The sequence below is a fragment of the Carettochelys insculpta genome, chromosome 7, assembly GCF_033958435.1.
Source record: "Carettochelys insculpta isolate YL-2023 chromosome 7, ASM3395843v1, whole genome shotgun sequence".
NCBI classification, from domain to species: domain Eukaryota; kingdom Metazoa; phylum Chordata; order Testudines; family Carettochelyidae; genus Carettochelys; species Carettochelys insculpta.
Window position 1 is genome coordinate 34,418,009 of NC_134143.1, and position 13,158 is coordinate 34,431,166.

A 13,158-nucleotide genomic window follows, 5' to 3' on the forward strand; every position below is an offset into this window, starting at 1 on the left:
AGGATGGTCCACAGAGCACTATGAGGGATTGATTCCCATGCTTTAGTTAGGTTTAAGAAACTCATGTGTAAGGCTTTGGTTTTATTCACAACATTTCCTCTTGTCGTTCCCAGACATTAAAGATCACATCTGCTTTTCCTTGGAATGACTGGAAGCTAAAACGGGATTCTGGGAGAATTTCTCAACAGGAGTCTGAGAGGATTTGCACTAAGCTTTTCCCTGCAGTTGCCAGGAGAGAGATGCCATGATAGTTTCCACAGCCTGACTTGTCGCCCTTCTTAAAGGGACCGAGGATCAGCGAGTCTCAACTCTCAGGACATCTGCTCCCTATTCCGGGGATTATCAAGGCAGATTTAACACCTTAAAAAATTAAGATGGATTAGCACTTGTTAATCGACAACTCTACTTTTACTGCCAATGCCTGAAGCTGTTGTAATCCAAAACAGAGAGATTGCTTTGGATTCCCTTAGACCATTTACATGCTAATTTTGCAAGCCTTTGACTTGCACCTGCACTTTACCTCCCAGTAACAAACAAAAGCAGTCAAGTAGCACTTTAAAGACTAGCAACAGAGAGGAAGCCTAAAGTGCTACTTGACTGCTTTTTGTTTTTGACAAAGACTAGCAAGTTTGTATTGATTAGAAAGTAATTTACTAGGTACTAGAGGAGGGGCAGAGGGGCTAAAAAGGGTGGAGGTGCTGGAATTAGCTCTTGGAAAACTGCTCGCTTGCAGAATGTGACTAATTTCAGGGAAGGTGCACGATATTACCTTGAGAACAAGAAGTCTTGTGGCGCCTTATAGGCTAACCAATATTTTTCCAATATCTCCAAAATATGTTAGTCTATAAAGGTGCCACAAGACTTCTTGTTGTTCTCGAAGCTACAGACTAACACAGCTACCTCTGACACATATTACCTTGGGAGCTAGAGAGAATTCTCAAACAAAGGTTTTGATTACATTTTTGCCAAAAGGCCTGGAGCATACCAATAACCAGTTTTAAAAAAAAAAAAAAAAAAAGCAGTCCAGTAGCACTTTAAAGACTAAAAATGATATATTAGGTGGTGAGCTTTTGTGGGATAGAACCACTTCTTCAGATCATAGGGCTAATGGAATATTATGCTTCAGGTCACAGGCTGACAGCTCCCAGGTAGAAATCTCTCTTCATACATTGAACCAGCCAGCATGGAGAACGACCAGTTTCAGTCAGAAACTGGCTTCTGGCAGAGGCACAATACGAAATAAAATCCTGGTCCTGCCATGAGAATGGCTCTTGTGGATGCCTTTTTCCCCAATGTTAAGACTCTACATGGGTCTAGAGGGGCAGATCTCATTGTAGAATTAGCATTTGTAGGAAATCCTGTGCACATTGGGCAAAACAGACGCTGCTCCACCTGCTGTATTGCTCACTCCAAGCATTCAAACACCTAGAGGGTGGGGGAATGATTTGATTTGCAAATCAGGAGATCTGTCAATAAATAAAACTTGGATATTGTTTGCTTACTGGGTTCTGGTCCCTTTTGAGTTCCTGTGTTCATTTCCCCCACTCCCCCAAGCCATAAAGGCTAATTTATTTTTAAAAATAGTTTTACAGTGTGATTACACACAATTTCTCATCTCGAGAGCCCTACATAAAACTAATGCAATAATCAATTTTAACCCACACAATTTTGTGGTTATGAAAGGCCCAAATCCATTTATACATTGTGACTTTGAATACCAAAAAGTAAGTATACAGCATGTCTGAGGTCAATTTTATAAGTCCTGTTAAGGGTTTTGGAGAAATATGCTAGTAATTTTGAGTACCTTATAATTATTTGCATTGAAGCAGCACCTAACTGCTTCAATGACAATCAGTTCTCCACTTCACAAGACGTTGTAGACCCACACAGGAAGAAAGTCCATGCCAGAAGAAGCGCTCACAACCTAGTGCGAATTGCCAAGTTCTACCAGAAGTATTTGCCCCTTCTTCTAAGATAAAGTTAACGTCCCCCATTTACCCTACTTGACAGCAAGTTTATACAAGGAGTATAATTTAGGCTAATGTAGGCCAAAACAGAAATGACTAGTCCCTCAAGTGCAAACTCCCAACCAAAAATTCAGCTGTACCATAGGCAGTTGGTTTGATGCAGATCCTTCAATATTGGCACCATTTTGCAGATCTATTCCCAAACTTCCCATATTGATCCATACCATCCTTGCATCCACTATTTTTCAGAGAATGGTAGAGATTTTCCATCAACTTTCAATAAACATAACTGCTTGATAGACACCTTCACCCTCCATACGACAGAAGCAGCCACCCCGTTACTCTGCAAAAGTCATCTACTGACCATAACAAAAAAACCCTGTTATAATCAGAGAAGTCCCATACCAGTTTTGCCATGATGATCTTAACATACCCAGTTCAAGAAGTCGCTTGGTGAGCATCATTGCTTTATTCAGGTCCCCCTGCTGATACACAGCATAACTCAAATAATCTAGAATGGAGACTTTGTCAACAGTCGATACTTCTCCATTATCAAGCTGTTTCAGAGCTTGCTCCATCCATAGCTCAGTATGGTAGTAGTCTGCCTCAGTATATGCAATCTTGCCCAATTCAAAGCAGTCTTCGGCCGTTAAAAAAGACTTGTGCTTTACACCTATAGAAAGCAAGAAACAGATAAAGGTATGTAGAATTTGAAATATTTTGAACTGCACACCTGCGTTCTGAAGGGAAGAAGAAAATGTCAACAAAAACCCTGAATTTCTTCAGTTGTCACATCTAATCCACAAACGCGTATGATTTTAGATGCAAAGTTCTACCGACTAGTCACTGACAAATGTTATGACTCAAAGCATTTTGCAGAAGCAATTTTCTTTTGTTCCAAATAGTTATAAAAACTGTTCAAGAATGAGTCTTAGAGCCTGGGTTAGACACTTTCCCTATATATTTTATTTCTTTGAAAACTTGACTGTGCACTTCCCCCAACAACTGGCAAGTAGATGGAGGGAAAGCTGCACAAGTATGATAATCATCAACTGTACATCTGACAAAGGTTTTGAAGCAACTCATTTTAGAAGCAGAGTCTTCAAATGGCCTCTATTTGAAGTTTTAATACGAGATCTTTGAAAGTAAATTACTGGTTCCTATTTTTAACTCTATAATCCAAGGCCCACTGAAGAAGCACACTGTCTTATATAAGATGAATGGCAAATATACTGGAAAAACAGGGTGGAGTAAAACACACTACAGAAAAATACTGTATCTTTCTTGGAATCAGCTCAACTGCTTTTCTTTCACACCTGAAGTAAAAGTCATGGACAAATTGTGGATTTGTTTTCCCCCTATTCTGCAGCTTCTGAATTTGCTCTTCAGCTTGTCAAGATAATGTTTTAATAACTTAATTTTCCTGGGGAAGACAAGCCCTGAGAAACTAACCTGCTAAAAGGACGAGAGCAGAAAGTTTTTTTTTAGCCGCACAGCAACTGCTTAATACCAGTTTAAAAAAAACCTGCAAGGCCTGAAAGGCAGAAGATTAAAATAAATAAATAAATAAATAAATTAAAAAAAAAAACAAAAAACCAAAAAGTGAAGAGGCTATGGGCATAAAACTGAACACTAAGTGACTGAAAATTCTACAGGAGACAATTAGTGACCAAAACTAGCAAAATGCTAGATTTTGAATTCAATTACCCCTGGAGAATAGAAAAACCATAGAATTTTACTTCCAGGCCGAACACAGAAATTATCAGCAATTATATCATACTATTAAAAAGCAGAATTATACCACTGAGCAGGGCACAATTTGGCCTATGTGTGCTTGGGTCTCAGAAAGATAGTGGACTATGGTCCATAAATACACAAGTTCTTGAACAATTGATAAAAATCCAAGGGCTTTAAAAAAAAAAAACCCTTTGCTATTTAAGATCAGATTAACAAAACAAAATTATGAATATTTGAAATTTGAGATATATCAATCCAATCTCCTCCAGTTTTATTACTATGTATCTGAACATGAGTTTGTGAAAACAGAGCATGGATTGTGCAGGACTCATTTGTCTCCCAGTTGCTAAAGGACTATTTTGGGGAGAGAGAACCTGTACAGAAAGTTAGGAACTTGCACTTCTCTTCACCAGGGACAAGCTGGCTTTTCCCGCTGTTTAAAAAATGTTTAACATTTTACTCATCTTTGTGTACGTGCAAGTATTTATGTACTTTTTCCATATGTTCCCTTTTTCTCAATATATGTATAGTACAACCTGATTATTCAATCCCCAGTTACCCAACATTCCATTTTTATCTGACACCACCCCACTCCCGCAGCCCAACAGGTGGGCTGCTGCTGGGCTAGGGGAGCAAAGGAATGTGGGACAAAACAGACTGTTAGATAACCCCAGGGGGGTGGGGGAGGAGTTATCAGATAATTGCTCCTCCAGCACCTGTCCCCTCCACCCCCCTGCCCCCCCAAACATTTCCAGTTATCTGACCATCTGGTTGTCAGATAATCTGGGTTCTACCATACATTTAGACAATCCTAGGTCACTTAAATTTTAAAATTCTCACACCCTCTCCCTGCAGTAAAACACAGTCCTTTTCATGGGGGAGTAGTGGGGGACCTGTACAATAGTCATCTTTTTACTAACATGAAGTCCGCTGCACACTTGCAGATACAAAATTTCCAAAATACAGCTCGCTGATTACAACATTTAAATGGAACAAAAAATAATTTAATTCCTACTGTTTTTTCCTTCAGCAGCATGAAATACTCTAATAAATGGAGACGGGTATATTTTAAACAAAAACTGGCGTATTGTAACTATTTGTTAGAACAGTTTGTTTCCTCACTCAGTTTTGTATACAAGCCATTAAGTTAAAGGCCTGCATTCAAATAATATTTATCCAGCCAAGTGTGGAAATTCTGTGGTATTTTGAGAGAGGGCATGAAGTGGCTTTATAATGGAAACCTCACATTCAACTGTACGTATTGAGCAACTAACCTTGCTTCAGCAAAGACAACTTTCTCCCTAAGCAGCCAAAAATAAACTACTTGATACTTATTCTTTCTACGCATGAAGGTTAACTAGCTCTCTGCATAAATCTGAGTTTATGCCATTCTGAACCCAAGCACAGGGTCATGCCAGCAGAGGAAGGGGGGGAAAAAAAAAGATTAAGAAAAACAACTGCAACAGTCCAACTGCCAAAGTACTGAGGGGAAGTCCAACATACCTAAACAGTGAACCTCGGAAGACATTTGCCGTGACAGTGGTTCAGCACATCCCCGCAGCAGTTTTTTTTGCTGAAAATCTAAAGGAATGCTAAGATATCAGATGAAATGGGCACTGTAAGAGTGTACGGTGGTGCGGAGTGAAATTTCAAGAGGGGTGCAGTACAATCTGCTGCCCCTTCCCTCACAAGGGCCCTCTGCTGCCTTCACCATGGCTTCCGTGCACAGCACTGTGCTCATGAGCTGCACTGCCTGCCTCTCTGCCAGCAGAGAGCCAGCTTCCTTTTCAGTTGGGGGGGGCCCCCCAGCTAACTGCAGGGACAAAAAGGGAGCCCCAATGCAAAAAAAAGTTTGATCACCCTTGTTCTAGGGTATAAGCTGACAGAGGGAGATGTTACTTGCAACTCCCTGCAACCATTCAGTTAACATGGACCACATCACAAGTTTATATAACCATGCACTAGCTGAAGAGTAAGGAAGCCTGGATTTTAATTGTTAACAAAATGCTATGTATTCTACAAACATGAATTAAGTCAAGACCACTAAAAAAGGTTTACAATGTAGACAGTTTGGAAAAATTGCTGTGCAATTACAGACTAAATATAGATGCTTATTACCTGGAAGATTCCCCCTTGAAAGTGTATCTGTGTCTAAATTGTAGGTATCCTGGAGCCGTAGGAGAGCTTTGGCTGCACCAGCCTGATCTTCATCATTAGGAAAATACTGGCGTTGTATAGTCATATTAGAGATGAAGCCTGGGAGGCAGGTGAGGAGGGGAGAGAGAAGAGGAATAGGAGTTGCTTGTTTTGAAGTTTCATCAAAAGCCACTTACAATTAACTATCCCCTACACAAGGGGGGTGAAAGCCAGCCTCTCACTGCAGGCCGTTATTAGCATCAAATGTTCCACCCAAAAGGGGTAGCTTTTGCAAGGACTAGATAAATCAATGTAAGCTTTCTGTATCAAGCAGTAATATGTTAACAATGCACCTCTTTGGATTTTTCGATATAATTTCATCAGTTTCCCTACAGGCCAACAAAACAAGTCACACACACAAGACAAACCATGACAGCATCTTTATAAAAATAACCAAGCCACAAGTTCAAAGATAAGGATAATTAAGTTTGTCAGTTGCTAAAACTCTTCTTCCAAAGAAATCATATGAAATACCATGGAAATGGCTGGTGATAACATAGTAACGGGGAAAAAAAAAAACCAAAAAAAAACCAATGACTTATGATCTATGCTGTACCAACTTTGAGGCAAGATCAGGGATACTGTTCCAGCAAGCATATTGAAAGAGTTACTACTACCGATTTCACACTTAAGTATGTTGAAAAATGCCTTTTAAAATTGAAGTTTATACGGGAAATCTATGCAAGACTAGAGTATGCTTCAGAATTTTAGTCCTCCAATTCATTTTTTTTTTATTTCCATGCTGTTTTGGGGATGGTTGAGGAAAAGAAGAATTGTTTTAGGATGATGAAGTGTATAAAGTAAATGTAAGGGCTGTAAGCTAGCACAATGGAGACCTCATATACTATTTCAAAATGGGACAGGAGTCAGAGAAATCAGACACATGAAACAACCACAGACCGGCTCCATCTCTGTTCCACCCCAAGTCAGCCCGGCAAACGCCCTGGGGAGTTTTCACGTACCTCAGCAGCATCAGGCAGTGGTTGCTTGCTGGTTTGAAACAGAGTAAAATGGTGAATCTTTAATGTCTTTAAATCAAGGATTTGAGGATTTCAATATTACTGAGCCTTTACATACACTAGACCTTACAGTTAACTGAAGGCCACAATGGCTGCCACTAGAATCAACATCTGCAGTAGACTGTAAGGTCTGTCCTCAGAGGTCAAAGGAAACATTTCCAGCATCCTCAGCACCCTCCTTTATGGCAGTGAGACTTGGACCCTCTATGCCCGCCAGGAAAAGAGGCTGAACGTCTCCAACTTGCGCTGCCTCAGGCGAATCCTTGGAATATCATGGAAGGACAGAGTGACCAACACCACTGTCCTCGAGCAAGCTGGAATCCCAACCATGCACACCCTCCTCAGGCAGCTTCGGCTCCGCTGGCTTGGCCACATCCACAGGATGAATGATGGAAGGATTCCAAAAGACATCCTGTATGGTGAGCTAGCCTCTGGCAAAAGACCTCCCAGACGCCCCCAGTTGCGCTACAAAGATGTCTCCAAGAGAGACCTCAGAGAGGTAGACGTCGAGCTGGACAACTGGGAAGAACTAGCAGATGACCGCAGCAGATGGAGGCAGGGGTTACACAAGGGCCTTCAGTAGTGCGAGATGAGGATCAGACAGCTAGCAGAGGAGAAGCAAGCGCACAGAAAGCACAGTAAGGACTTGCAAATGTGGTGGATGTCTGGCAAAAGATGCAGCAAGGACCGTCACTCTCGTATGGGTCTTCATAGTCACAGTAGGTGCTGTAAATGAAGTCCTAAATTGAAACTATAAAGGGCGCGATCCATAGTCTACGTAGACTGAAGGATGCCTACTACTACATACAAGAAAAACAGGGACTTTTTAAAAAGAGGCTCAAAGTCATGGAAAACATTCAAGAAATCCAATTTGAACAATGATGCATGCAAGCTACAAGTCAATATTCTCAGCAAAAAAGCATTTGACGGCAATACTATTTGCACTGCAATACAATGCACATGGTCTACAAAAAACAAAGTCTTACCATCCGACATGTCCTTTAAAACCAGATTCTCCAGCTCACTCCACTCAGTGTTAAGTCGTTTCATTAACTTGAATGCATTTACTGGGTGCCCCAGGAATCCTTCTGGGTCTTTTGTAGCAGTGGTTGTCAGCTGATCTAACTTCTCTGCCCATCTATGAAATACAGTAGGAATAAGCTTAATACACAGCCTCACCTAAATACCTTCCTATGTATTGTAAAACTAAGGCAGGAGCTACATGAATCTTTTTTAAGCCAAGATACTGGATTCTGTCTCAATCTATATGCAAAGTTTCTCTACAGGAAACCAAGAATATTATCCTCTCTCAGCTCCTCTCACATGATATAAGCCTTAAATAGCATTTCTTGCTTAATCCTTCCACAATAAAGCACAATGCACCCAAACAGAACTTCTCTACAATACATAGGACGAAAGGTAAGTAAATTCCCTCATAGGTAATTTAACCAATTGCTTTGTAAATTTCACTCAGCAATGAATAGTGCAATACAAAGTCTTTATTTTTGTGTCCTTTGGAAAAATTTCAATACATTTTACTAGTGAACAGGAAAAACAGTATCTGGATATTAAATTCTAGAAAGAAGTCACTGAGCATGCTCAACTCCGGGCCATATATTCTGGTCTATGCCAGACAATTCTACTCCAGAATCTTAACTAAAAACCTGGCATTCCTGGTTCCAAATTAAAAAAGCCCTCTACAAGAGCTGATTGCAAGCTGATGCAGCACTGTATTCACAGGCAGCCTACAATATGTATTTGAGAAGCTGTTTTCTATCCATCAGCAAAATAATCTCTAAGATTCCCCTTAAACAAACTGCTGATTTCAATACAAAAACCAATAGCTTACTGAAAAATGTGGAATAAAATTAAATAAACTAGAACTGTTACAAAATTCATCATAAATAAAATTTGATGTATATTAAAACAGCATATAACCACCATAGAATTTCTAGTCTACCATAGCAGAAAGCAGAGGACCTTTCATAAACCCTAGCATGAGCTCACGTCACAATAAAGAGGGCTCATATTTAGAAACAAACGCAAGTTTACTCACTGTTCCTTATGGGGCTTTGGGTATTTGAAAAAAATGAAAGAAACAATTTGTATTCATGTCTCCCATAGATGCTCCAAACCCCTTTCAAACCTCTTCCACAGAAGCCCCACATTGTGGTGACCTTCCTGTACAGCAGAGCATGGGTACATTCACACTCCAACCTTCTCTCAGAGCATAAAATGTAGGGCTTCATCTTAGAAAATACCTGCACCAATGGGGAGACAATCCTCCCTCAGCATAAGTAGTCCACATCCTCAAGAAATGGAAGATGGGTTGGCAGAATCTCTCTTTCAGGCTAATGCTGGCTACACTGGGGGAAGGGATCAGCATAGCTGCATCTCTCAGTGGTGTCGACTTGTTACACCTGTGAAAGACCCAGCTATGGTGATAAAAATGTCCAGTACAGACTGGTCCTTCAGTTAGAAGTACTATTTGCCAGTCAAATGCAGGATTAACAAACATTGCTCTTCCTCCAGACCGGTGATTGAGCAGGCTGCTCTGTGTAATGCTTCTAGCTTCTACGAACATTGTAATACAAAGAGGCCTGATAATAGGATTTCATTGAACTGATAGCAGAAATGCTATTTATGACAATTTTAAGGTTAATAAGTGGCTACAAACCATCCTTCCAACTATAAAGCAGGAGGCTGAAGCCAAGATTGTTCCTGCTAAGCTTGCATACTGTATAAACCCAACCATAATCCATACACAAATTGATGGCCGTTATTTTCCCAACTTCAGAAGTCAGTGGAATGCACTTGTACCCTGCAGTTGTAGAGTGGCATCCAGGAAGTCTTAAAAGACAAGATGTTCGTTTTAATTTTGAACTCTTTGGTTTTTAACTGGTTGATGTACATGTCTGTGTAGCATACACATTAAACAATGTATTAGTGGAACTTACCACAAACATCTTTTATAGTTTCACAAAAGATATTCATTAGGACAAAACCTTGCAAAAAAATTAAAAAAAATTTATATCCACATGGGCAATAAATTCCTCTGTTTGTGCAGACTTCAGGAACTTCCTCATACATGAAGGTGGAGTGAATTAAATATGAGTGTTACAAAACCAGAGAGAGACAGAGACACTTACTTTTTTATCTGTTCCAGCTTGCTCTCTTCTGCTTTGATATAATCTTTCAGTGATGTCACTAGATCCTTTTCTGTGTTAATTAAGTCTGTCATGTGACCTAGAAAGGAAACAATGATTCCAATTTATTATCAGTGCTCCCAGCTTATCATGATTTAGAGTGGCGTTTCTCAGCCATACATCCTTCAACTATCTTTGATATCTGGGGTCTGCTTAACAGTTCAGGAAGGCAGCTAGCTGGTCCCCAGTAACGAAGAGGTTGAGAAACACAGATTTCCCATTGGAATAAATTTGGGAACTAAAACATTTAAGGAGGTGTTTACTTGGCCAGTCATTGTTTTCTTAGTATTAAACAGGCATTCACATATAATCTCCCCCTTCTTTGGAGAGATTTATAATAGAGCAACAGCCCAGTTGTCATGGAAGTGACTAGTGTCAAATTAGCATTATGACTAATTCAGGACTCACTTTGAAGAGATTAGAGGCCGTGAAGGAGTAAGCTCTTGTTCAAAGATCTGATATACAGCAAACATGGCATAAATTATGGAGATACACAAAGCAGTATGTTTAAATTGCTTTGTTTGCAATGAGATTGTTTCTCAGCTACAAATATATAAAGCAGTAAATCCTGCAAGAAGTATAGCAAACAGGCAGGTGAGCCACTTAAATTAGCATTTACTCAAATATTAAGAACTACTTCATACACCATTAAAAATATTGGGTGGGAGGAGGAAGACAGAATCTTCAAGTGTTGGAACTGTGCATCCTAACCAAGAGTTTTACAAAATACAGTCTAACCAAATTAAAGTTTTGAATCCAATACCTTTACTAGCATGCAATCAATGTGTATCTTGCCCTCTTGTCATTTTAAGACCAGAGCTTATGATAAAAGGTTCCCCCTCCAAAAGAAAAGAGAAAAAGCAGGACACTTATGGCTTGTCAACAGTTGCCCCCAGCTTCAAAAGGGGGCACGTTAATCACGTGTATAGCTGCAAGCACTTCGAAGTCCCTTTCCCTTTGCTTCAAAGTCCCTTTACTAACTTTTGAGGAGTAAAGGGACTTTAAAGTGGCATGGGCGCTACACACATGCCAGCACTTCGAAGTTTGAAGCTTCCAAGTTGATGAAGGGAAAAATTAGCCTAATGAAGTGCTGCGGTTTTCAATCTCCCATTGCCCTGATTAGCATGCCCCCTTTGAAGCTGGGGGCAAGCATAGGCCAAGCCTTAGTTGCATACAGACCTATGATAATTAGAGCACAATCTTTAATTACATCATTGCAGAGTCACTCTGAGGCTTAGATAGAGCTCTGGGAGTTATTCACTTGCACATACAGAAGCAAATCTCACCAATTGAAGTGAAGAAGTCCATATGGGCATAAGAATAAGCCAGCAGAAAGTTCAGGACTAAAATGCACCAAACCTTTATGGATGCCATAGTTCAACAGCTGTTGCCTCAGCACACACCTACAAGAGAAATAGTCATGAACAGATTTTTTAGACACCATAGCACTTAGGCAGATTTTACCCACACTTTGGATAAAGCTGTTTTTATTCACACCATTTCAACTGAAATTTGTAAGGACGTACAGTTCTAGTAAACAAGATTCTCTCCTTACAAGCACACTCCTCTCTTGCAATTTTCCCCTCAAGGCTGCAGTAAAAGCAGCAGCAGCAGTCTTTCCAAAGGATTGGCAACATTCTGCCAACAGCATTCATACTGCTCCTTTCTAAGTAAAATGAAGACACACCTAGGAGACTTGTTTTAACAAAGCAGTCTTTGCCTCTAAGCTGATTCAGCAGTACTGCAGTCTGTGCCACTTCAATAAAAAGAAGCGATTAGGAGCATTTTACATTTAGGCAAAAGGTCTGCCTACACATGTAGTCTGTCTGCTTTGAAATTAGTGTCCTACCTTACTCTAGAGGCCAGTGGTGCTCAAAACTTTTCCAGTTAGTTACACACCACATTTGCCAGTAACAGAATCTGCCCACACCCTCTCTCCATTTCGGCCTGGCCAAGACTTCCTCAGCAACAGAGGCTGAAGGCGCAGCTGGGGGTGGAAAAGACATGAGCAAAGAGCCAGACTGTGGCTGGGGGCAGAGTGGAGCTACAGCCAGCATCCAAGCTCATCTGAGGCCAAAAAGGAAACAAGGGCAGAGCAGGACTGCGAGCACTCCCCTCCTCCTCTCTCCACAGGGGCTGGCCCCAGCCCCACCTAGCCCCACCCCCAAAAAGGTGTCTCCACCCTCAGTACTTGGAAAACCGCTTGTGTAAAGTCTTATGGACAAGTCTTAAATGACTTACAAAAATCCATAGAAGAACCAGGAACTGAAACATTACAAGCTAATGCGCTATCCACTAGATTAGCCTTCCTCTGACACATGCTGCAAAATTGTTAGGACATCAAATTCAGGATTTGCAACCATACACTATGATGTGCTTACACTGACTGGCATCTGAAGGCTGAGAATCAAACATTTAAAATAGTAATAAACATAACTCTAATGAACTTGCTTGACAAGAGGATGCTAAAAAGACAAGTCAGATAAGGAGGAAGCTAATTCTTGTGATGCTGAAACCAGAAATTCCTCCCCTTCCTGCCAATTGCTAAATTGGAATAAAAAAAAAAAAAAAAATGAACACAATCTAAAAAGTAATGCCCAAGAGAACAGAGACAAGCTTCAGAACTGCAAATGAAAAAATACAATAGGGCCCCCCCCTCTCATGAGATATGCGCACTCAAGTTGCAAGTACCTAAGATTAAGGAGGCTGAGTGGTGGGGAAACTAACCGGAACCACTGCACTGGTCAGTTTCCCCACTCCTGTCCGGGTGGCAGCCGAGATGCCACCCTTGACAAGAGCGACTGCAGCCCCTGACAGGAGCAAAGAAACTGCTTGTCAGGGGTGGCAGCCTGACTCTCTCCACCCCTGACAGGAGCCTTTTCCCCGGTCCTGTCAGGGACAGCAGCTGAGAGTCAGGCTCTCAGCTGCCCCCACTGACAGAAGCAGGGAAATTGATCAGGGCAGCAGCCCTCCTTAGTTTCCCAGCTCTGTGAGGGGAGCCAGGAGCCAAGCTGGTTCCTGGCTCCCCCAAGT

General features: G+C 41.0%; 1 protein-coding gene across 4 annotated transcripts in view; it reads right to left on the minus strand.

Moving 5' to 3' along the window:
* The window catches only part of P4HA1 (prolyl 4-hydroxylase subunit alpha 1), a 61,245-nt gene that overhangs the window by 43,464 nt on the left and 4,623 nt on the right, over nucleotides 1-13,158 (minus strand). For all 4 annotated transcript variants that reach the window (XM_075000298.1, XM_075000297.1, XM_075000300.1 and 1 more), the window contains exons 2-6: nucleotides 11,412-11,528; nucleotides 10,069-10,165; nucleotides 7,906-8,057; nucleotides 5,823-5,960; nucleotides 2,401-2,640 (exon numbers count right to left, since the gene is read on the minus strand). In XM_075000298.1, coding sequence (XP_074856399.1) covers nucleotides 2,401-2,640; nucleotides 5,823-5,960; nucleotides 7,906-8,057; nucleotides 10,069-10,165; nucleotides 11,412-11,499 — 715 coding nt within the window. In that variant the 5' untranslated portion in view covers nucleotides 11,500-11,528. The remainder of the gene's footprint in view (nucleotides 1-2,400; nucleotides 2,641-5,822; nucleotides 5,961-7,905; nucleotides 8,058-10,068; nucleotides 10,166-11,411; nucleotides 11,529-13,158) is intronic.